A 25,657-nucleotide genomic window follows, 5' to 3' on the forward strand; every position below is an offset into this window, starting at 1 on the left:
TGACTAATATTAGATATTCTAAGTCATTTTAAAATATATTGTTAGAAGCTACTGCTGGTTTGACTGAAAAAAATTCACTATTTAAATTTTGAACTTGGTCCTATTTTAACTAGTTCACTTTTAAATTTGGCTAAAACAGAATTGAGGACATTGCAGCTCTGAAATCTGTTGTTTGTGAGGGAATATTAAACATAGGGTATAATTTCCCTCAGACCACCCAACTGGCTACCATATTATTTGGATCCTCATGCCAAACAGCTGAATGTGGGATAAGTGACTTCAGTTGTACTGCTCTTTCATAGTTTGATACTTTGTCCTCTAACCAGAGTTTTGATTGAACAACTTTTCAAGTACCTCCAAGAGGTTTAGTATTTTATTTTTCATTACTGAATTTATTCTAGAAAAGTCACTTTCCTAGAAAAGTTAATGTTTTTATCTTTCCTCTAGAATTGAAAACTAAATCTCAAATTGAAGTGAAAATAATCTGCACTCACCATAGCCCCCGGTTATTTGATCAAAGATAGGTATAGGAGATCGTCCTCCAAATTCTTCACTATGAATTACCAGGGCATCTTTCACTGCATCATATCCACAAACTACAACCAATGGCTTTGGTCCTAGCCAGATAGTAAAAACTGGACCATACTTCTTAATAAGCTTAGGATAAAAAAACATCAAAGGTGTGAATCAGTAGAATTTGAGGTCTCAGTTTTGGACATCTGACTCAGTTAATAGCTCTGAATACATCTTAATATTTATCACTTAACTTTAAAAAGTTATCACCAATGTAAGAGCTAAATAAATAGACCTCTTCCTAATCTAACATAAATGATTTCAAAGTGCTATTTTAATTTTCATGGCTATTAGTGTTAGAGATATCCTTTGGATCAAGTTTTCCCAACCTGATATTTTTCAACTTGAATGTTAATTTACTATAGTTAAAAGCCTTGGTGACCAAGAATTATGGTAGCTGGTCCAAAATGTATGGTTCAAAAATAGTGCAGAATAAATTCATTATGATTAAAAGAAACAGATTTATGTTACAGTGAGTTTGCTTTCACATTAGAGCTTCATTCTGGGTTCTCCATTAAATTTGTGTCACAACTGTGACATTCAAACATCATGCTACAACATGCATTGCTTAATCCTGGTTTGTTTATTAAATTTAACTACCAAACTCCCAATAACTCTGTGCAATTCACAAGTAAAAATAATGAAACACAAAAGAAAATACAGCAATTAAAAAAATTAAAGTGACAAAGATAGGGAAAAATAATCAAAAGAACCAGCATGAAAACGGATGGAACTATACAAACCAAAGGGAACGTCCTTATCAAATAAAGCAAATACAGTTTTTCTGCCTAGGCAGAGAAACAGGCCTTTAAGGGCCTTTAAAATGCCAAAAGAGTGAGGGCCATTCAGATGGCAGGTAGAAGCATATTTCAGGGCACTGAGAGATGGCATTGTTTAATTAAAGGAACCCACAATGCGCCAACCCTACAGGATCATACCAGCTGGGCAGGCACTATGGAAGAGAGGTGGTCCCTCAGGAAACCAAGTTCTAAAACATGTAGGCCTTTATTGGTAATAACCAGCATCTTGAATCATATTCAGAAGCAAACTGGAAACCAGTACAACCTTTGAAGTAGAGTGTTACATAGGCATGTGAAGGCATGCTTATCATTACCCATGCTACTACATGCTGGACAAGTTGAACCCTCCGAGTGATCTTTAATAGTAGCCTCATGTAGATACATTGCAGTAATCAAGTCATGAAGTGCTTGACTGCCTAAAGGGCCTAATAATCTAGGCACACCAGAAGAAGCTGTGCAGAGGGCTTCTCAGTTGCCATCTGCTCATTAAATAGGAGCTGTGAGCCAAGGAAGATCCAAGGATTACACAACATGTTTCAGTGGGGAAGAACAGCCCCGTTCAAGGTCAGAAATGGATCATCCCTAGTTTTCAGTAGCCAAAATGCTCACAGCTTCTTGGTCTTGGTTAGACTGAGTGCAAATTATTCCAAACCCAAACAGCCTCCAGACACTGGGACAGGATCTTGATAGGCTCACTTGGCCAGCCTGGGATTGAAATATATATTTATGTATCATTAACATACTGATGATATTGAACCTCATCAATAGAGAATGAGAATGACTTCATTGAATGGTTTCATGTAGATACTGAAAAACAGAGGCCAGAGAATAGAATCATGAGGCAGACATGGGGCACTCCACAAAGTAGGGGACCAGGGAATGATCTGTTCTCCTCTCAACCAACACAAGAACCACTCCTGGAGAAAGATAGAGAACTGCAGTAAAATGGTGCCCCAATTCCCACATCATGTAACTGGATCAGAAGGAAACTGGTTGACAATATCAAATGCCATTAAAAGATCAAGAAGCACAAGAATGAATGCATCAGCTCCACCCTGACTCCACCATAGGTCATCTACAAATCTCACCAAATTTGTAATGATTTGTGAGAATAATTGTGGGAAACAGGAAGAGGAGCCACAGCCTAAACAATATTCAGACAAAAAATATATATGACCGCCCACAAAAGGAATGGGAGAATGGGAAGCACCTCAGAATGAATCTGCCTAATTCTCTGGAAAGTAAAACTAAAGAAAGTGAAAAGTGCTTTCTGACTTGCAACATTCAATTAGTGTATAATAATACACTAATAATAAAGGTAGTGTTAGTGTTCATAGTTTTGGTTTCTTGTCTGCACTATATCAAAGGGCAGACAAAACCTGTCTTAGAACTAAATTCCAGCCTGGAACCCGACTGGAATGAGTCTTGATCAGGGGTGTCAAACTGCCGGCCCATGGGCCGGTTGCATCATGCAGAGGCCACGCCCACCCCAGATGTGGCAATGCGAAAAAAGTCACAATGTGTCGTGACACATCACGTGACACGGCGAGTTTGACACCCATGGTCTAGCTAATTGGTTTCCTCTATGCTTCACATCACTTGCAGATTACCAATCATCTCAACAACCTTCTCCAGAAAGGGAACATATAGTAATTGAGACTATTGGGTCCAATGGTGCACTACTGCCTCTTTCAAAGCAGAAGTCACCACCTCCTCCATCAGGATGCCTACATCACACTAAAGACCCAACCATGAGAGCACAGAATGGGCCCAGATGCCAAACTAATGGCAAAGAAGACTTCGCCAGCAAAACATATACCAGGTCATGCTATTAGGCCAAGCACCTGGTTTATCAGCTGATCCTGCCCACTAAGAGAACAAGATAGAGCAGATCTGAGGCATTTTATCCACTAGGTAGCCTGATTTCCCTTCATAATAGCCCTCCCTTCCTATAGCAACCCTGTCACCCTGAATAAGACTGCTAAAAAGCTGTTAGTAGACATAGCAAGGATGGCGATATATTGATGTTTCAATGTCCTTATGATCACAAGGTATTGCCTAATATGGGCTTTTACTCACATCCAGCCCCTCCCTCCAAAGTCCTACTATCCTCATTGTGGCAGAGAGTATTCCTTGGAGGGATTAGCAAAGAATATTGGGAGTGTATGCCAAACCACATATTTTCAGCAAGGTCACTCAAGGTCTGAAGGTCATCCCAGATGCCCAGAAAAAGCAAAAGGCACCTAAGATAGGAAGATGCTAGAGGCATATGTGAGAAGGACAATTCATACCGTGTAGGATAATACAATGGTAAATTACTCCTGCATTTTTATCAAGAAAACTATATCAATAAAAAATATAAAATGATTGACCATATAGGCCAGATGATGGGCCCCTCATGTTATTGAGGAAGAGCTGAGAATATTTCAGGGTACTAATGGTGTTTATGACATGGCTAGATTCAGGAATCTAGTTGTTGATGTTGCCACGCAGGAAAAAAATCTAAAGCTACAGAGTCAGAACTATATAGGAACATGGAATGTAATAAGCATGAACTTGGGAAGGCTCAATACAATAAAAGATGAAATTATTAGTAATTGACATTTTAGGCATCAGTGAATCAAGATGGACTGGAACAGAAATTTTCAGTCAGAAAAATCACACTGTTTATTACACAGGAAATGAAAAGAAGAGAGGATCTTGCTTTTCTTATTACAAAGTTTATAGCAAGAATATATCATACAACTAATCCCTAAATATCAATTAGATTTTGCGGACAACTCTTCAATATGATAATCATTCAAATTGATGCTCTAACTACTGACACAGAAAAAGAGGTTTATAGGTTTTATGATCAAGTTCAATTGGAAACTGACAGGATATAAAAGCAAGTTGTGCTGCTGATTGGAAAGAAGGAATGCCAAAGTTGGAAATATGAAAGAGGAAAACATAGATGGAAACTGAAATGAAGAAGACTAGTTTATCAGTTTCTGCCATTTCAATGAATTCTTAGCTAAGATTTGGTTAGCTAACAAGACCTTTAATAGTGTTGATCCCATCAAGCTGTGAAAAGTGTTCAGAAAAATAGAAATCCCAGAATATCTCATTGTTCTTCTGAGAAACTTATATTCTAGTCACACTTGATAGATCAGATACAAAGGCCTTCGAAAAAATATTCAAATGCCATGCTGTGCTTATACCTATAAAGATCAGACACATGTAAGCATATTCTCTGTGACACTGTGCAGAAGTGAAGGTTTGACTTTGAAGAAGGAGGCTAGGAAGAATATTGATAACTTTGATGTTGGAGAAAATGTCTGAGAATATTGTGGACAGGAAAAAACAGACCGTTGGATCACCAAACCAATAAACTTAGACTTCTCATTCAAAACACAAATAGCCAGGCTCAAAATGTCCTATCTCAACCACATTATGCAAAGAGATAGCTCTCTGGAAAAGGTTCTAATACTGGGAAAGAGAAGACTATATGGTCTCTAGGAGTTGAAAATGACTTGATGACATATAATCAATCAACCAGTAAACCTATTGTCTGGACAAGTTTACTTCAAATCTTCTTTAACAATGTTCTAGGAGACTGTTCTGGTATTTCATTTCTCAAGGTTCATAGTAAACCACGGTGCACAGGAAGGATTGGTGCACAGGAAGAGGCCACATAGGGATTGTTATGCAGCTATGAATACGGCCTCAGCAGAACTGACCACCTCAAGGAAACCTCAAGTTTTCTCTGAAATTCTATTGGCTCTGTCGAGCCCCCGCGGGCTCGACATACATGGGAGGCAGGGAAGCAAGCTCCAAACGGAGGCCGCCGCGCAGCCAGATGCTGGTGGTTTGAGCGTTGCCAGGGATGCCGCGCGGTGTGGTGTGGCCCCAGCCCCGCTAGCAAGACAGACCCAGCGGTTGGCACAGGAGGCTCTAGCATCGGCTCCAGCATCACCAATAAGCAGGGCCTGCCGGTCAGCATGGGAGGATCCAGCATCAGCTCCAGAGTCTCCAACGAGCAGGGCCTGCCAGTCGGCAGACCAGCTCTGCAGCCGAGTGAACCGTTGCCAGGGTTCTAGCCCGAGGACACCAATGGTACAGAAGATGGTTTGGCAACGCCACCAGAGGGCGGGGTGCCCCGTAGAATCCCTGCGGTCCACGGCTTAAATCCAGGATGCTGGCAGCGTGTGGAATAGTCTGTCAGTGCTGCCGTGCGCCAGGGCATCCCTGCAGGACTGGATGGCAGTAGGAGGGAGGCTTGGACCTAGATTGCTGCCTTTCAAGGCCGAACGGCGGATGCTGGCCTGTGGACTGGGGGCGGAGCCAGGGGGTGGGGAAGACTATGTATAGCGCTGGGAGCAGATCACTCCCAGCGCTGACTTTATTCCTGTATGGATTAAACCGCATGTCAACCCGTTCCTGACTACTGGTCTTGTTTCACAGACTGGAAGGACGCATGACAGTAAGTCAGCGCTCATCTTTTTTGTTACCCTTCCCATTTCCCTGGTGCTATCTAGGGAATGGCTGAGGGGAAGCAAGAGGCCACAACAGTGGCTAAAGGAGGGGAACCAGCTGGAGCAACAGGGCCAACACCTGACACGGAGGCAGGGGATGCTCAGCAAGTGGTGAGGCCTAAGGTGCGGGAAGCAAGGCCTGCAGTTCCGGTGAGTGGGGTCCAAGATGCTGGGGTCCCAGGGCCTTCGGGGGAATGGTGGCACAGCTCTGCACTTACCAACCCTGATGCCGGTCAGGCTCATACTCTGGGTGGCATGGGGCCTCTGATGGAGTGGAGGGAGAGGCGTCTTATGGAGGAAGACGATGAAGAATGAAGCTACTCCACGGTGCCCAGATGACAAACAATGGACATCCTGAAGGACCGGTTTGGGGAGGCTGGGTACCAGGATCCTCCCTCGTGGTCAAGATGGGAGGCAGCTCGAGAGATGGCATCATGGCACCGGACGGAGGCACAGCCGAGTCAGTTGGATCCAGCCTGTTTCCATCTGGCCAGCCTGAGACTCAGGGCGGTTCCTGGCCCTGGTACTCCCCAGGTGGGTGGCTCTGGTGTGAGTGCACCAACAGCACAGTCATGGCATGTGTGGGCAGGCAGGTCATCGATGGACCCAGGGGCAGGTCGTCGATAGACCCAGGCAGATGGCCAGGCCACCTGGGACCCCGGACCAGCAGGGGGTAGGGTCCAGCTACCAGGGATTTCCCCCTATGGCTGATGCCCTATGGGGGACGGGCCAACCTTTGGGGACATGGGGTTCTGGGATGGTTTGGGGCCCGCTGCCAATACCCATGATGTTCGACAGGAACCCGGATCATCTCGCGATGTTCCTCAGTCACATTATCAGCCATCTAGACCGGTACGCCCATCTCTATCTGTCTCAATGGACGATGTTGGTAGCGGTCACGGCGGGGCTGCAGGATGAAGCAGCGGTATGGGCGGCGGACCTCTACAGCGACTATGCCAGAGAGCTGGCCGACGCCGGTCTGTTCCTGGAGGCTCTATGGTCCCAGTTTGAGGACGTCTCTCGGGTCCAGCGGGCTGAGGCTGAGGTACTGGCGCTGAGGCAACGAGGCTGGCATGTGATCAAGTACGTTTGTGACTTCCCGCGGGTGGCTGGTAGACTGCGATCCTGGCCAGAACATCTCCTGGTTCATCAGTTCCAGGCAGGCCTGGATCAGGATCTGCACCAGGCATGTGTTTTCTGGGGTGTCCTGAACCAGCTCCAGGATTGCTTCTGGGTAGTGGTAGACCTGCATACGGGACTGCAGGAGTTTCGGAAAAAAGGGGAAGACCCAGTTGCGCTGTGGAGGGTAGTAGAGAGACCACGGGACAAAGGACGGAGGGTACAGGCTTCGGGCCTGGGTTCCTCTGGCCCTACTCCCCAGATGCCGTTCCGCTGTTTCCGGTGCAACCTGCCAGGGCATCGGGCAGTGGAGTGTCCGGTCCCTGCTCCACGTGGGCCTCCATCGACCCCTGGGAAACCTGGTCCCACACCCAAGAAGACCCCAGAGAAGTTGCGAGGGCGCAGCAGCCGGAGGGGGTCGTCTCCTGGCAGACACCTCCGGTGTAGGAGGAGGCAACAGTGGCCACCAGATACTAGCTGGTGGCATATGACAGCGAGGATGACGCAGCCGAGGATCCCATGGTTATGGGATAGCAGACGCCTTGCTGAGAATGCCCTAGTACAAAAGTAAACGGGAGGAGGTTGTACAAGCAATCATGCCCCCCTACCGGCAAGCCGCAGCCCAGGTGGTACCTTGTCATGGGCCGAGCGATCTGATCCAAGAGCTACAGAAGGCGGTCCAAGACGACCCCTGGCTACGGACCATCCAGACATGTTGACAAGGTGGGAGGGGCTGGCCTGGAAAGTCGACAAGCTCTATGTCCCACAGGCCCTGAGGGGATGCTCCAATGGTGCCATGATATGAAGTAGGTGGGCCATTTCAGATTTTGAAGACCCTGCATCTGGCAAGGTGCCAGTTCTGGTGGCCCCAGATGAAGGCAGACGTGGACCTCTACGTCCGGGGTTGTCATGTCTGTGCCACCACAAAGCCCCATACAGGGAAGCCCTTGGGATTGCTGCAAACAGTGGTGAACCCAACTCGACCATGGGAGGACATTGCTATGGACTTCATCGTCGAGTTGCCAGAGAGCTGTGGCTACACCGTCATCTGGACTGTTATATACCTGTTCTCTAAGCAGGCCCACTTCGTCCTGTGTAAGGGGTTGCCGTCTGCCCGGCAGTTGGCCAGACTCTTCATCACGCACGTGTATCGCCTACACGGAGTGCCCCGGTGGATTATTTTGGACCAGGGGGTGCAGTTCACGGCCTACTTCTAGTGTGAATTCATCCAGTTCATCGAGTTGTCCCAAGGTCTCAGCTCGGCGAACCACCCCAGCACCAACAGGGCAGCAGAACGAGCGAACGCTATGGTGGAATGCTACCTGCAGAGCTATGTGTCCTACCAGCAAACGGACTGGGTTGACCTGCTGCCATTTGCGGAAGTAGCATACAACAATGCTGTGCACAGCAGCAATGGGTTTGCTCCCTTCCAGGTGGTACATGGTGTAGATTTCATCCCCATCCCCGAGTACACCCAAGGGAACCACTCACCCTGACAACCCCGGGAATGGATAGCGCATGTTGGGGGTGTGTGTGGGAACGTTAAAAAGGCCCTAGTGAAGTCTGAGGAAGTCACAAAGGCACAGGCCGATAAGAAAAGAAGGTCCCACAAGCCTTTTCAGGTGGGCAACCTGGTACATCTCTCGACCAAATATCTACGCCTGAGGGTGTCTTGTAGAAAACTAGGGCCTAAGTACCTAGGGCCCTTCCAGATCAGACAGGTCATCAACCCGGTAGCCGTGCGGTTACGGCTACCCCGGCTCTTGTGGAAGGTACACCCGGTGTTTCACAGCAGTCTGCTGAGGCCGGTAGGGGATTCCCCAGGTAGGCCCATGAACGAGGTACCAGGGCCCATCTCAGGGGATCACTAAGAGATACAGGAAGTCCTGGACTCTCGGATCCATCGAGGACTGGTACAATACCTGGTCTATTGGAAGGGGTACCCCATCATGGAGATATCATGGGTGAGGGAGGTGGATGTCCACGCCCCACATCTGGTGTGAACATTTCACCACCAGTATCCTAGTAAGCCGGGTGGGGCTCCAGCCGAACCATTCACCATGGTGGGCGAACGTTCATATAATTCTCCTTGCCTTCCAGGTGGAGCCCTGGTAGAGGGAGCCACCTGTCGAGCCCCTGCTCAACATACATGGGAGGGGGGAAGCAAGCTCTGAACGGAGGCCGCCACGCAACCAGACGCTGGTGGTTTGAGTGTTGCCAGGGACACCGCATGGTGCAGTGCGGCCCCAGGCCCACTAGCAAGATGGACCCACCAGTTGGCACAGGAGGCTGCAGTGTCAGCTCCAGCATCATCAGCGAGCAGGGCCTGCAGGTCGGCAGACCAGCTCTGCAGCAGAGTGAACCGTTACCGCAGTTCCAGCCCTAGGACGCCAACGGCGCAGATGGTTTGGCGATGCTGCCAGAGGGTGGGGCACTCCACAGAATCCCCGCAGCCCACAGCTTGAATCTGGGACACCGGTGGCCCGTGCAACAGCCTGTTGGTGCTGCCGTGTGCCAGGGCATCCCCATGGGACTGGATGGCGGTAGGAGGGAGGCTTGGACCTGGATTGCTGCCTTTCAAAGCCGAACGCCGGATGCTGGCCTGTGGACTGGGGGCGGAGCCTGGGGGTGGGGAAGACTATGTAAAGCGCTGGGAGCAGATCACTCCCAGTGCTGACTCTGTTCCTATACAGATTAAACCGCATGTCAACCCATTCCTGACTACTGGTCTTGTTTCACGGACTGGGAAGGACAAGTGACACTATCAAGCATCAGAGTGGGTCGATTCAACAGACCCTGTCTCCCTGCAGGAATGGGTGACACTCTTGAGACAAAGGGAGTCAGAGAGTGATCTGTGTATGGTAATGGACCACTACCAGGTCACATCTCAACTTTTCCTTGACCATAAACCGATCCAACATGTAGTTGTCAGTATGCTGATATCCATCTCCATTGTTGCCATGGAGGTTCTCAAATATGCTTTATCAAAATCACATTATTACTTTATCTGCCACATTATTATAATGCATTTTGTGAAATTAATCCATGCATTCATAATCCTTTAACAACAGTTAGGGTCCCTAGATATGATTCACACAACTCTTAATAATTTTACAGATATGTTTCTTCACTGATGACCAAATTTCAAAGCTGTTTTCAAGTGAGCCATCTATAGATAAACTATATGATAGTTTATGGCACAATGTATGGACCAAATTTGTATGTGTTTTAGCTATCTTAAAAGGATGTAAAAACTGCTGGAAAGAACCCTAACTTTTGAAATACCCATTTCACACTATATTCTCAAAATACAGGAGATTGCTAATCTCCCAAATGATTCTTGAATCTCTCATCCACTAAGAAAGGAGTCATATCAAAGGTCTTACCTTTTGGTAGTTTTTATACAGAGGCAGGACATCTTTTTGCAGTAGATTCCCCAGAAGGAACCAGGGTGGAGGGCCAAGAGGAAATCTGACTCTTTCTTGCTGAAACCGGAAGGCCCAGAATATGAGCAGAAAGAGAATGAACAGTATTATTGTCCCAGGGATCAGCTCCAACTGCATGTTTATTCTTCTTGCCTTGATGGAGTGAAAGAGATGAGACTTCGGGGTTGGAAATGAGTCTGGGACACACAGAGAAGGACAGAGTCAAAGTCAGTGTGATTGGTTCCCTAGCTTTCTTTCTTCCACTCCCCAAGGTATATTTTTACTTTTGCAGGCTATCAATTATTCCAGAACATGAAATGCTGTTGTTAAGTATTTATTTCGATAACACAAGCAAACTTAGAGCAATTGAAGGAGTACTCTAATGACATGTTTCTAACTAAATAAAGGTTATTTAATTAATCCAATTTTCTAGATTGAAATAAGTATCTTCTGTTTGTGGGTAGACTTATAATGTAAAATGCAACTATATGGTACTAGAGCAAGTATGAGGGAAATAGCATTGGACAGTCACTTTCTGGGCAAGCAGCGGAACTTGATAGTTAATAAGAACATTGTGGTGACAAAGCCAACTGTTGATAGTTCAGCCAACAAAAGAATGAAGTAGATGAACAGATGGGTCTACCTGATTAAGCACTGTGGGAAGAATTTATAAATTTATATAACTGTTGGAAGAAATATTGTATAGGAAATCATATGCTAGCTAACCCAGTTCTCCAACACAGTTACTGATTAACAGCCTCTGAAATTCTTTTAAACTTACACAAACATAAGAATTAAACAATTATTTTAAATTGTAAATACTCATAAGTAAACACACAAAATTCAACACAATGTAAACATAATTATAACACAATTCAAGTGAAAAGACCCAGTCACATTACTTGATTTAATCAACCCCTTCTCTAGGGTCAACACTTACACACACCCACACCCCTCAAGTATCACACACATCAACACCCCTCAAGACCCAAGTACAAGCTGCTCTATAAAACTATCTCTCTGTACTCCATTTTCTCTGTAGCTATCCCTATAGGCAAATCTCTTTGCTTTTGTCTATGGAGATTCTGAGTCATCCAGGTCATGGTTGTCCCAAACGTGCTTTTTCAAGAGGCAATTGGGCTTTTTTTGTTTTTCCTTGAAGATATTTCGCTTCTCAGTCAAGAAGCTTGAAGAGGCCTCTTGCTTCTTGAAAAAGCACCTTTGGGATTCTTTGTTTTGGGAAATAAATAATTCTCCATTCCTCACAGCTGTCTGAATTTCATTTTGATTTATTCTTGCACAACCCAAATTATTCTTCTGACAGCCTCCAAATGAGGGCAACATCTGTTCTCATCATGTACAGTATCATCTGGGCAGACAGTGGAGACTTAGGAGAAGGAACAGTCTTTTGCACTTTCCAAATGTTTGGACTTCAATTCTAACACTGCATAACTAGCATAGTCAGTTTGGTTTAATGCTTAAGACACTAGGCCAAAAAGCAGAAGATCATGAGTCCTAGTCCCACCATAGCTATGAAAGCCAGCCAGGTAATGCAGGGTAGGAGACGATTCATAGTTTTGATTTTTAAAAAATCCCCAGAGCAATCACAGAATCAATAGTTAACACGAATGAGCAAAGTTCTGAAGGGACTTTCACTTTGATGAAGATCCATGGAAAGCATCCTCATGAAGCTGCTTCTCAAAACAATGACACCTCCCATCCTCTTCTCAAAGTAAAGCAAGACTATGGCATTGGGTTGTGTCTGGGGAGGTTCTGACTCATGAAGACAGTGATGGGAACTGCTTTTGTTACAAGCCTCTTCTGGCTACTGAAACTACAGGATGAAGCTCCAGAAACAACATGGAGCACCTCCCTGAGGCAAATCACATCCCACCTGTTTCATGACAATGAAATTGTGTTGTTTTTCATTTGTTGAAACAAAATCCAATCATGTCACATAGGCCTTAAGCATTTGTTTTTGCAAGCTGTCTATGAATAGTCACAGAATCTAGTCTAGATTTGCTTTAACATAATCCATGAACAATATAACAAGAATATATATATATATTTCTTTGGCTATTAGCTTTTTCTCTTTTACTTATACATAAGTGGTGAACATATTTCTGCATTTAGCAAGCTGTCAAAACTATAGCAAAACAAACAAGTAACCAAAGCAATAAAATCTTTGCATTTATCTTGAAATTCAACCTAAAGTTGCACATATATGTCATGCATTTACTAATTTATGGTAAACAACAGAGAAACATAATTTTGCATACACAATATGCTATCTGAAGTCTCAGTAATATTAATGACACCACTTGTGGAATAATCATAGTGCACATACCTTTCAGCGATCTAGTTGAGGAGAATAGCCCCAAATAGTTTATCTTTGCATGAGCATCTGATTTTATACCTTATGTTCTATCTAATCTCCTCCTCTTCCTCTTTGTCCCAGCCAATAGTAGCAGAGGTAGAACTGCAGCTTATTATTTCAAACATCATAAACAATACCCCTGAAACAGCTCCATTTTATCTGGAATGTCATATTGTACTGTGATTTCAAAACTTTTGAAACAGTTGTTTTATTCTGAGCTCATTAGCTTTTGAACTCCAACTTTTGTGCACTTCTAACTTATTATTAACTGTGCAGGTATCTCTTTTCCTAGCAAAAAGGTTGATTTTTGACAAGGAAGCTCTTACTGTTTTTCAGGCAGAAAAATGGAAGAAATATCAGTTAAGATCTTGTGCTAGTTGCTTAATCGTTGCTGAGCAAGTTTAACAGACAATTTTGCTACCTTGACATAGTCACAATTGTTTATCTACAAGACTATCTATTTTGCAATAGCATGAAAGTTAATATATTGTCAATATAGTTGTTCTAATGAACTTGGACAAAATGAGAAGGAAAGGAGTTGAAATGATCTCGCCTATAGAAAATAAGACTACTGTTTATAGGACACCATGACTCAGATAAAATGGATAAGCAATTAGACATTTTTGCATGAATAAAAAACAATTGCACACATACTTGATAGGTAAAAAGAAAGCACAAGCCTATAAAGAATAATTAGATTTATAGGAAGAAATGAAAGCTTTTCAACATTCCTGTGTTAGCTTGATTGTACGGATTTTCAATAAAGATACCACAAAATATAACTTTGCATGGATTTTATGCTGCATTGATGAAGCAGTAATTAAAAACTCCAAGTAGGGTAACTAAATCAATCTATTGTAATGAAAATAGAAAAGCATGTTTGGCATTTTAAATATTATTTTAAAAAATGGTATAAAAGAATAAATTTGTTACTATAAAACTGTGTTCCTTGTTAATTATCAATACTGCAGCAAATGGTCACACAATGCTTAGCTATGCTACTTATGATGTTACTGCTTCATTCATGTCAGGCTATTTAATCATAAATATCTAATGAAGGTAATACGGTATAATACTTATATTCTTACATGAATATAAAATGAATAATTTTATAAAGAAAAGGGGCTAGGTTCTGTTGATTGGATGGACAAATCATAATCTTGAACTGACTTCATTGTACATACAGTATGGTCTGTGTGTGTGTGTGTGTGTGCGTGAGAGAGTGAAATATAAAAATACTCAGTAGGTAATACTTCCCTCCTTAAGTAACTATGGGTTTATCAAAACAAATTCATTGGGTCCATGATAATTAATTGATACCAAATATAACAGGATTCTTTCAATTTTTAGTCCAAATTTCAAATCATGAAATGATTTCTTACCTGTGCAGACATAGCCCTAATAATCTGATCTTCAAAATATGAGTGTTCTTTTGTGAAAATTGCTTTCTGCTCTTTAAACAATTTAAACTGCTCTTTAAATATTTAATCCCACTACTAATACTTGTAGCAGCTCATCTATTTCAAATGGATCCAATCCTACCTGATTGGATAGTACTTCTCCACAGTTGTTCCTATTCCGTAGTCTATTTGGTTCAGATATTTGCATCTGACAATGTCATGTGGAAGTTCGAGTTTACATCGCCTGATGAAAGTGTGGGCAATTAATGAAGTATTGTCTTAGCACAGCTTTATTAGCATACCTCCTGAATGATTGTCTTACCCAGTTCAAGATTTCCAGTAATTCTGGGGTCCTCCACTACTGCAACTTTGGCATTCCTATCACCTTTAGTGGTGTGTGAAGCTAGTTGCTTACAGTGTTGGTATAGTTAGAAGTGCACAAACATAAATAAACTGGTTTTCTTTACAACTGATCAACAGAAAGAAGATGAGAGGGCAAACCGAAAAAATGTGCAGCACAGTAAATAATCCCAATTTCCCCTATGTATAAAACTTTAATGAACCGAGAAAAGGAAACAAATTGCTGTTGTCACTGTATATTTAAGAATTTTTCCAAGAATGTTTGGAATATGTCCTCGTCTACTTTGCTAGTCTCTTTCTGGATTCCATATGGGTAAGCACATATTAGTAATGAGAATGACATGGACTTTCACAAAATTGGACATAAATGGAGACATAATCACAAAGATGTCCTCTTGAGGGGGAGTATGAGGGGGAAATGAGGAAATGTGTGTGGTGATGCAGGGGGACAAATTTTGTCACTTAGGTACTAGTGCTAGAAATGTTGTCATTTTGGCATCATTGTGGTTTGGGATGCAGACACCAATGCATATGTACCATTTGTTGGGTCACACTATCTAGCCTGGTCATGAATGACATTACCATTACACTATTGTTTTGCTATTACGCAGTATGATTTTAGAGGGGGGGGGGGCAAAGTTAGTCCTCTGTTTATCACCCAGGAATCCTGTAGTACAAAAAAACTAAATCAATGTCATGTGACAGAGAGAGATAAAAAAGCATGTATATGTATTGTTGGGAGCCCATTTTTATTCCTTTCTCTGTTTACATATTTATATGCTGATATATAGAGGAGCATATGAGCAACACATTACAATTGCATATATGTTTTCATGTGCACCAAATATATCAGTTCACTCAAAACGGTTACTTACCTCTGTTCTATTCCCTTCAGCAAACTCTAGAGATGACCAGTTTGCAATATTTATGAATGAGGAAAGAGGATACCTGCCCAAAGGGAATATTTCCTTGTTTCCCAATGTAGGCAGTAGTTAGCAATCCCATTAAATACACACTTATCAGAAAAAGTCATTGTTGTTTGTTTCAGTGATCTGTAATCTTAAACTTCTGCATATTCTGTAGAGCTATGTCAAGCCTCTCCAATCTGTCCTAAGAACTGGTCCTAAAACCTTTAAATAATGCAGTTTATTTCTGATTGTTTGGGGGCATAGAAGCAGCCACAACTTTCGCAAATGTCATGCTCTCGAGCTTCATGGGTCCTGGATTATGGACACATTCTGTATGTTAGCCCATTTAAGGTACCTTGGTTCAAAATGTGTTGCTCTATGGTGCACAATTTCGCCTAATTATAAAGGTCATAACAATGAGAGTTTTAGTAATATATAGATATACAAATGGAGCATTGGGAGAATATGTGATTGGAATGGCTTAAATTTATATTATTATATAATTTAAAAGAGATTTTTTTTTCTAAAGTAATTTGGTTTGGGATTTCTGGTATGTGATTCCAGAAAAATTGTCCCGAATATATAAAGCTCAAATCTATGCTGGAGATGTGGACAACATGAAGGATCATTTTAGCATGCCTAATGAATAAAGCCCGGAAGTTTTGGTTTCAAATGCATATAGTGATACAAAGAATTTTAAAGATCAATATTCAACTGAAAGCAGATTTTTTTGTGGCACTAATGAATAAACAATTACAAAAAAGTAATGGAACATTGCTTTTGTATATGATAACTGCTGTGAGACTATTATATCACAAAAATGCAAAGATTCTGAAATATCCAAAATGGAGGAATGGTTGATGAAATTGGCAGTTAAGCCAACAACTATTGTGCCATAAATAGTTAAAATACAAAATGTCCACTTTATGGATATGAAAACATTATAAAATAATGAATTAATTAAAGCTCACTCTATTTTTTTTACTCTTTCCAATCAAATAGGATAATAGAGGAAAATTATCTGTCTGCCCATCTGTCATCAACAGAATAAAGTTCCCCAAATAGAATACAACTGGACAAAACTTGGCTTGTGGACAGCAGCTGGGAAAAGAAATATTGCATTTGAAAATGAACCAATTCAGGCTTGGGCTGTAAAGAAAATGTTCTTTTTTAAAAAAAGTTCCCCCAGGCAATTGGGCAACAACTGGGAATATTTGGTAATACTTCCTTCTAGGATCCCCTTCTTCCTCCCACCTAGCCACATGACCCAGAACCAAACTAGCATTTAGATATTGGAAAGAATTCCAGAAATGATGCTCTGCAGGCTATCCTTGTTTTCAATCTTCTGGTATCTTGTTCAAATAATGCACATGTAACTTTTTTGCAGCAACAGCAAACTTTGCAACTTAGTCCCTGATTAGGGAATTGGTGTCTGACTGGAAACAGTTAATCAATCAACTGCTTCATTAAAGGTTGTTCCACTGCAACATAACAGGAGTAATTATATACTGCTCACAAAAATAAAGGGAACGCAAACCCTTTCAGTTCCATGGTAAAATGTTCCCTTTATTTTTTTGAGCAGTATATATTTCTGGGAAAAGCTGGGTCTCAGAAATAAAGCACAAGAAATATTTTCAGTTGTCATGCTTCTAGAAATACATAAATGAGTTCCAAATACTTCCGTTCAGTGTTTGCTGACAGCCTTGTTTGTTGCTTTAACTTTTCTAATATGTAAACATTTCATTCTCAAAGAAATTTTTCTCTCTCAAGATTTGTTTAGCTGCTTGAAGGTATAACAGACACTGATATCCCTATGTGCTTCAGAGCACTTTTATGAAGATCAAATCCAGAGTGTGGCATAGCCCTACTTTAAAGAATATCTATCACATTATTTAAGATATCAGCAATACTACTGTTATATACTCCATGGTATATAGACACTTTTCTTTCTGATGGACAAATATACAACGTATTTTTTTTCCTTCACTTACTTGCCAAATATAAAAACTTTTCTTTTTGAATAGGCTATCGTTCATTTCTGTCGTTAACAGAACAAATCAGTAATTAGGAATGAATAAAGTGCTGAATTGAAAGGTCAAGGTTCATAGTTTTTCAAGAAAATTTGAAGCTGTGTTCCAATGACTTTTTATAAGGTGCAGGGAGGAAGTTTACCATGATAGCTACAGTGGCAGTTTTCTCTTTTAAGCTACAGATAGTGCTTTGGTCATTTTCTGAAGCACTGGGGGCATCCGTGAAACTGTTTTTAGTAGCCACTGTTTTCATTACAAAGCTGCATTAAAAGTCACAGAAAGCAGAATTAGAAATTAATAATTTTAGACTAGAACAAAATATAAAACTATTGTAATTAAAGCCATGTCGATATAATTACAAATTTATTTGGGAAAGGGAGATGTAATTGTGAAAGGAAGAATGGCCTCATAAAGTCTCATAAAGTCTTGAGAATCCCTGCTCTCCATCTGACAAAATAGTTATAGCAGAAGACTTGTCTTTTCTGGAGCGTGCTAATTTCTAGCTCATGCTCTTTTCCCAAATTAGATTTGATTTTTTTTCTTCAAATGACATACTTATTGGCAGTGGTGGGATTCAGCCAGTTCGCACCACTTTGGCAGAACCAGTAGCTAATTTTTTGTTGCCCAAGCCCAGAATGGACTTCCGGAAGCGGCATCCACATAGAGAACCGGTTGCTCACATATTTGAATCCCACCACTGCTTATTGGAGAGTACCCTTGGCCTCCTTAGTTTTTCTTTATTGAAAGGAGACCAGTGTAGGAGCTGATGAAATGTTTTCTTCATACTTTTCAAGTAAATCATGAAAAAGAAATAATACTACAGCCATATATGGAGCAAGGATGAGATTAAACTCCCTAATCCAGTTTTTCTGGAGAAAGACTGATTATTTTTCAGTCTGAAGTTGTGCTTATCATTTGAGTGATATACCAATTTGGGACCACAGGATATATTTGAATTAAATATATTTAGTATGATCATTCCCAAGCGTGATAGGTTTTTTTCCCCTCTGCCACATTAAAATGTATAATTCTAGAGCAACTTTTGTAATATATTTGGGTTCTGTATCCAAGAGTTTTGTAAGTGACATGTGACACGGTTTCTCAGAAATACATTCAAAATGGAAAAGATTCTTCTTTTTAAAGTTAGAGGGGAGTTCTGGTTTTTAGCTGGTGCTATGTTTAAAATCTTTTCAGTACATAGGACAAAAGCCCTTGTACTTTGGGTTTCTGTGTTTAAATAAGATAATCCCCTGTGGAAATGACCTTTTGCCTTATCAGCCCAATTTTTACTGAATTGGCAATTTAATAAAGAAGGCTTCTTCAGGCCGATTTTTAATTGAATGACTTTCAATATTAGTTTCCCCTGAATATTACCAAACCCCTGTACCTCAGTTCCAAGCCTGAATTGTCAGATTTTGCCAGGATATTTTTAGAACTTACTATTATAAAACAAATAACTTTTCTCACAAAGAAGCATCTCTCTTCAAATGCTTCAAGGGACTCTAGAAGATAGAAATTATTTCCACTCTCTAGGAATGTGTTTCAATGTTCCTGGAAATTCAGCTATCTCTGCTGCTACAGGAGCCAATTACATAGAGCAGTGATGGCGAACCTTTTAGAGACCGAGTACCCAAAACCACTCCACCCCGCCCCCACTCTGCCTCTGCCCACCCGCTCTGTCCCCCACCCACTCGCAGGGTCCCCCACCCCCTCCATGGCCTGTCGCAGATAGCCCAGGCAGCCCTGCAGCGCCATGGTGGCCATGCCCTCTGCCTGCGCCCCGCAGCATCATCTGGGGTACGAGGGCAGAGTCTTGTCCCCACTGCCCGGCTGCCATGTCCTTGGCTGCGCTACTCCGTGCGGGCTGCACTCGGGGGTGACTTTCCTCCAGGATGATGATGAGGGGGCCACGGGAAGAGGTGGGGCTGGGGTGACAGCACACATGCCCACAGAGAGGGCTCTGAGTGCCGCCTCTGGCACGCATGCCATAGGTTCACCCCTACTGACATAAAGCATCATCAGATAACTATTTTTTAATGATTAGCTGTGCCATTTAATCTTTAATACGGATAAATGGGGAAAAGTCCTCTAACCCTCAGTACTCACCAAATGCAATACACTTTTGATTTGACAAACAGAACAAAATAACAGAGTTGGAAGGGACCTTGGAAGTCTTCTTGTCCAATCTCCTGCTCAAGCAGGAGACCCTATATCATTCTGGACAAGTGGCTGTCCAGTCTCTTAAAAGCTTCCAGTGATGGTGTACCCACAGCTTCTGAAAGCAAGCCGTTCCACTGGTTATTTGTTCTCACTGTCAGGAAATTTCTCCTTAATTCTAGGTTGCTTCTCTCCTTGATTAGTTTCCATCCATTGTTTCTTGTTTAGCCTTTTGGTGCTTTGGAAAATAGGCTGACCCCCTCTTCTTTGTGGCAGCTCCTCAAATATTGGAACACTGCTATCATCTCATCCCTAGTCCTTCTTTTCATTAGACTAGCCAAACCCAATTTCTGCAACTATTCTTCGTATATTTTAATCTGCAGCCCTCTAATCATCTTTGTTGCTTTTTTTTCCTGCAGATTCTTCCAGAATCTCTACATCTTTTTTATAATATGGTGACCAAAACTGGATGCAGGATTCTAAGTATTACTAAGGCTTTATAAAGCAGTACTAATACTTCACATGATCTTGATTCTGTTCCTCTGTTAATGCAAGCTAGGATTGTGTTGGCTTTTTTTTGGGGGGGGGCTGATGCTGCACACTGCTGGCTCCAAGATCCCTCTCACAGTTACTGCTATTGAGCCAGGTTTCACCTAATCTGTACCTGTACATTTGATTTTTCTTGCTAAGTATAAAACCTTACTTTTCTCTCCATTGAATTTTATTTTGTTAGATAGGGCCCAGTGTTCAAGTCTGTTGAGATCCATCTGGATCTTGAGTCTATCCTCTGGAGTGTTGGCTATTCCTGCCAGCATAGTGTTGTCTGCAAATTTGATAAATTCCCCTTCTATTCTCTCATCTAAATTGTTTATAAGATGTTGAGGAGTACTGGGCATAAAATGGAACCTTGGAGTACATCACTGCTTATTTACTTCCACGTAGATATAGTCCCACTGAGGACTACATGTTGAGTATGATTTATCTATCCCACATTTTTTAGTTTACCAAGAAGCAAGTTGTGGTCTTATTTTGTCAAATGCCTTACTGAAATCCAAGTTCTATGTATACTGCATTTCAATGATCCTCTAATTTAGTTACTTTGTCAAAGAATGAAATAAGATTTGTTTTGCATGATCTGTTTTTACAAACCCGTGCTGGCTTTTTTTTATAACTTTGCATGCTTCTAGGTGTTCGCAGATTTGTTGCTTGATTATCTTTTCCAGGATCTTCCCAGGTATTGATGTCATGCTGATTGATCTGTAGTTTCCTGGATATGTTTTTTCCCCCTTTTTTGAAGTTGGAAACCACACCAGCACTTTCCCAGTTCTTTGATAATTCCCCAGTGCTCCAGGATCTTTGAAAGGCATGGTTCAATTTTCTGACATCACATCTGCCAATCCTTTTTGGTTAGTTGGGCTATATTATCTTTTTGTGTGAAGACAGATGCAAAGAATGAATTAAGTGGCTCTACCTTTTTTCTACTGCCCATTACTTCCTTGCCATCTTTGCTCATTAATGGATAGATTGTTTCTTTGACTTTTTCCTTGTTTATTTATGTTGAAAAAAATATTTATTTATTATTTTTGACTCTTTTTGCAAATTTTACTTCATTCTGAGCTTTAGCTTTCCTGACTTCATCTTTGCATGTTTGGACTATTTGTTGGTATCTGCCTTACTTATGTGTCCCTCTTTCCATTTTTTGTACTTATTCTTTTTTTTCTTTCAGTTTATTACATAGAGCATCATCAGTACAGTTTTGATGCAATTCTTAAAATATGTCCATATGTATATAAAGCATCAGCAGACAAATAAAACATGGATACATAAAATGTGCATATATTAAGCTCTCTTCCCAAGTGACATATGTGAAGATGCAAACTATGTATGCATAAAATTACATCTGCAGTTAAAGTATATTATTCTCAATGACTGCCCCCCTTAGACTTTTAAATTGGGGGGAAGAATACTATAATTTCGGTAAAGTGAAATTATGGACAGCTTGCTTATGTTTCTATGATAAAAGGGGCACCTGAAGTTAAAAATATTTATTTTACAAATCATAGTACAAAGAAGCAAATGTAAGATTCTAATCGCTCTTCAAAGTTATCAAACTGTTGGATTTTGATAATCCTTTGAACAGTGACTGTCACTAAAATATCAGGGAAGGCAGAAAATCATTAATCTATTGGCTAATTTTATTGTATTGTAAAAATTCATCGGCGTATTCAGTTTTATGTGTATAGTGTGTATAGTTTTATGTGTATAGTGTGGGAAAGACATTGCCTGCTTGTTCTCCAACCTAGGCCAATACTTCACAATGAACCTGTTTGATTAGGAATTTCACAAAAACACCTCCTTTTAAATCCCTAGATTAGAGAAGGTATTCCGTCTGTTATTGTTGCTAATAACAGCATTTAACAAACTTATACTTTAGCCCTTATATTTGATTAAAGTTTTGTAAAAAGGAAAATAGTGTTATACTATGACTTAAAGCAAAACCAAACTTTAAGAATAACTAAAGCAATTCTGTAGACATTTTTAGTGAGGTATATTGCTCTAATTAATTTTGCTTCAATATTAAAATCTGTGCCAAACTGCAGGTTTGATTTTGTCAAATTTTATTAGTCTTCTCTAAATGATAAGATTGTTAGTTTATGTACTATTATATTGACTGCATAAAAATATGTATCTAAGTGATTTATCTAAATGATTTATCTTAGATCTAAATCTAAGAGATTTAAGCTATAGTTTGTTTTCTAGGAAGAAAAGGAAGAGAAAGGCAACATCCTCATCTATCAGTTTTCTTACTAGTGGAAATGATATTAATGTTCCATTGTTCAAATAAGAATCTATATATAAAATATGTCTCCAAGAGACTGTTAAATTTACATTTAATTAAAGATTGACAACAATAGCCTATGCTAGATTTCTATTGCATGTTTCATAGTGGAAAAATTACTTACTTATCTCTAGGAAAAATATTCTTTGAGCCACACAAAACAGTAAACTTCTGTTGTGTAATATAAACACATGAGAAATATGAAAAGATTTGTGGCAGCCCCTGAGATATTGGAACACTGCTCTCATGTCACCCCTTGTCCTTCTCCTCATTAAACTAAACATATCCAATTCCAGCAACCATTCTTTATATGCTTTTGCCTCCTGTCCCCTAATCATCATTGTTGCTCTTCTCTGCACTCTTTCTAGACGTCTCAACTTCTTTCTTACATTGTGACAACCAGAGCTGGATGCAGTATTCCAAGTGTGGTCTTAAGAAAACATTATAAAGTGATATTAACATTTCATATGATCTTGATTCTATCCCACTGTTAATACAGCCTAGGACTGCATTGGCTTTCCTATAGTGCAATTTATGAATAAGGCAAATAAGAGATCTAGAGAAGAGATCTTGTATACTTACTGTTTATTATTATACTACTTTGTCTACTAAACTTGTATTTGTTGCATCACATCATCTCCACACCATCGATACTAGTCTCAATAGGTTTATTTACATAAAAATATTAAATCAAACCAAAAAGCCAAAAGCTTCCCAAACTAATGGCAAAGAATTTTGGGATTAATGCATAGTAAATTACATAGCACAGTTCATGAGTTACTTTGTCGTAAGATGGGCAGCCAATAAATTTGATAAATAAATAAAATTAAAAAATGAAATAAAGTTTAGAGACATTATTTAAAAAACCTATCTTCCAGAAAAATAACTTCTTTCTGGACATTTTTTTTATGTGAAAGTTTTATTGCCATACATTCCCTCCACTGGAAATAGCACTCTCTATCAGCTTGCAAAGAAAAATATATCTGTAGCCATTGTTAGCTCATATATAATATGCAGTCAGCTACAGGTCCAGGATTTTTTTTACAAATCCTGTTGCCAAGCTAGGCACCCTCAGTGGTGGGATTCAAATATGTGAACAACCAGTTCTTTGTGTGGATGCCACTTCTGGAAGTCCATTCTGAGCCTGGGCAACAAAAAATTAGCTACTGGTTCTGCCGAAGTGGTGCGAAACAGCTGAATCCCACCACTGGGTACCCCCGATCATATATTTGTGCATCTGCCTTGTATGATTAGTAAAACAACACTGAACCTAATTTTCTGAATTAATTCAACTAGATTGTCCCCATGTGAGGAGTCTCAAGGACTTAGTTGAGGGCACTGAATAACAGGAAGTTTTGTTTCTTACTGTCTCAAGACCAAATGTGGGAAAACAATACTCTAGTATTGTTCATATTAAAAAGAACTTGAAAATCAATGAATACAAATATGGCAAATAGACTTTATCAATATAGTTGACAAAAATAATTTCAGCTCATAAATATGTAAAGTTTGTCAAAGAAATTGGTTCTTCTGTTTATTTTTTTGCAGTTAAGTCCATTAGAGACTGTATCTCTACTGATATCAGAATGAATATAGACTAAATATTTAAGAATTAGAAGAGGAACCATCTATTGAAAAACTATTGTGACCTTTCCTTCCAGCCATTTAAGTGTTTGGAGGAAGAAGCAGATACAACATTTTAGAAGGGGGCTGATCAGCAGATAAAAGCAGATCATGTTGAAGAGCAGGTCTTGCAGCTAAAGGTTATGCAAGACCTCTGTCTTGCAATTTTACTAAGGAAAAGGCAGATGATACATATATGTGTGTGTGTGTGTATGTATGTGTATGTGTATGTGAATGTGTATGTGTATATATATATATATGTGTGTGTGTGTGTGTGTGTGTGTGTGTGTATGTCTTTGGTTATTCGGGTTTTTTCCCACGTAAAATTGGAAGTGTCTTGGCGACGTTTCGACGAAGTCCCATTCGTCATCTTCAGGCTGGTGTTTTCAGCTTCGTACTTCTAGGAGTAATGTGTGATCTCAGCTGTTTCTTCCTTTTAACTGCCAGTGGGGTTTGAACTGATTGGGTGGGAGCTAGGCTGTGTTCTGATTGGGTGGAGGTGTGTTCTGATTGGTTAAGGGGCTTGGCTGTGCTCTGATTGGATGGTGGGTTGGCTGTGCTCTGATTGGATGGGGGAGTGTTCTGTTTGGGAGGGGGCTTTGTTTTACTCGGATTAGTCGGAGTGGGACAGATTGCCCAGATTGCGGCCGCGAGGAGTGGTGGTGGTGGGGAGATCAAACTGTGGTTTGACTGAGCCGGTTGGAGGAGCTAGGAGAAAATGTAAAATGGAATATATCCCCCTTGGTAGACAGGACTATGGGCAGGAGCGTAGTGAGAGGGGAACGACTGTCATTCATGGGGGAGGTGAAGAGATTCTGCCCAACCCCAGGATCGGGGGGACTGAGCACGATGGAGCGCAGAATAAGAATGGGAAGGGGCTACACTTTGACGTAGGAAATACACTGAGATCACAGCGCGCCCAGCTGGGACCCGTGATGCGTGCTAGGAGCCAGATGCAGATGATTAGCGGCTGCATATAAGCGACTCCCAACAATGGCTTGCACACCCTGATGATGTCAAGAGCTCTTGATGAAAGCTTGGTTTAGTAAATAAATTTTTATATGTTTTATTCTCTTGGTGATCAACTGCTTATTGCTTTTTTGAAATATGGACACATCCAAGAGTCATCTTTTATTTGTGTAACTATATATATAATATATATATATATATATATATATATATATATATATATATATATATATATATATATATATATATATATATATGTTAAAAGCTGTACAACGACACTAGAACACCAGGAAGAGTTAAAACCAAAAAGTTATAATAAATATTTAAAAACCTAGCTTTCGTTGAATATCTATCGTCATCAGGTTGTATGTTGGTTAGTGGGAGGGCCCCTTTATAGATGAAGTAATGTTGACGCCCCGACTCATGGATCTTGTTACTGGGCCTAGCCGGCCAATCAACTCTATAGTTGTGGCTTCTGTAATGTTGGCTGGATTACTGCTGCTTGCTTTTCCTACTCTCGAGTATTCCTTTTTTCTTGCTCCCAGGGTGGATGTGTCTTTGAT

At 40.9% G+C, this 25,657-nt stretch overlaps 1 protein-coding gene across 1 annotated transcript in view; it reads right to left on the reverse strand.

Annotated features, from left to right (window-relative positions):
- The window catches only part of LOC107296150 (cytochrome P450 2F2-like), a 30,141-nt gene extending 19,572 nt beyond the window's left edge, over nt 1-10,569 (reverse strand). The window contains exons 1-2 of the mRNA XM_015825495.1: nt 10,393-10,569; nt 495-657 (exon numbers count right to left, since the gene is read on the reverse strand). Of these exons, the coding sequence (XP_015680981.1) occupies nt 495-657; nt 10,393-10,569 (340 nt within the window). The remainder of the gene's footprint in view (nt 1-494; nt 658-10,392) is intronic.
- Between the last annotated feature and the right edge of the window lie 15,088 nt (nt 10,570-25,657).

Source organism: Protobothrops mucrosquamatus, unplaced genomic scaffold, assembly GCF_001527695.2.
Source record: "Protobothrops mucrosquamatus isolate PMUCROS unplaced genomic scaffold, P.Mucros_1.0 scaffold2666, whole genome shotgun sequence".
NCBI lineage: Eukaryota > Metazoa > Chordata > Lepidosauria > Squamata > Viperidae > Protobothrops > Protobothrops mucrosquamatus.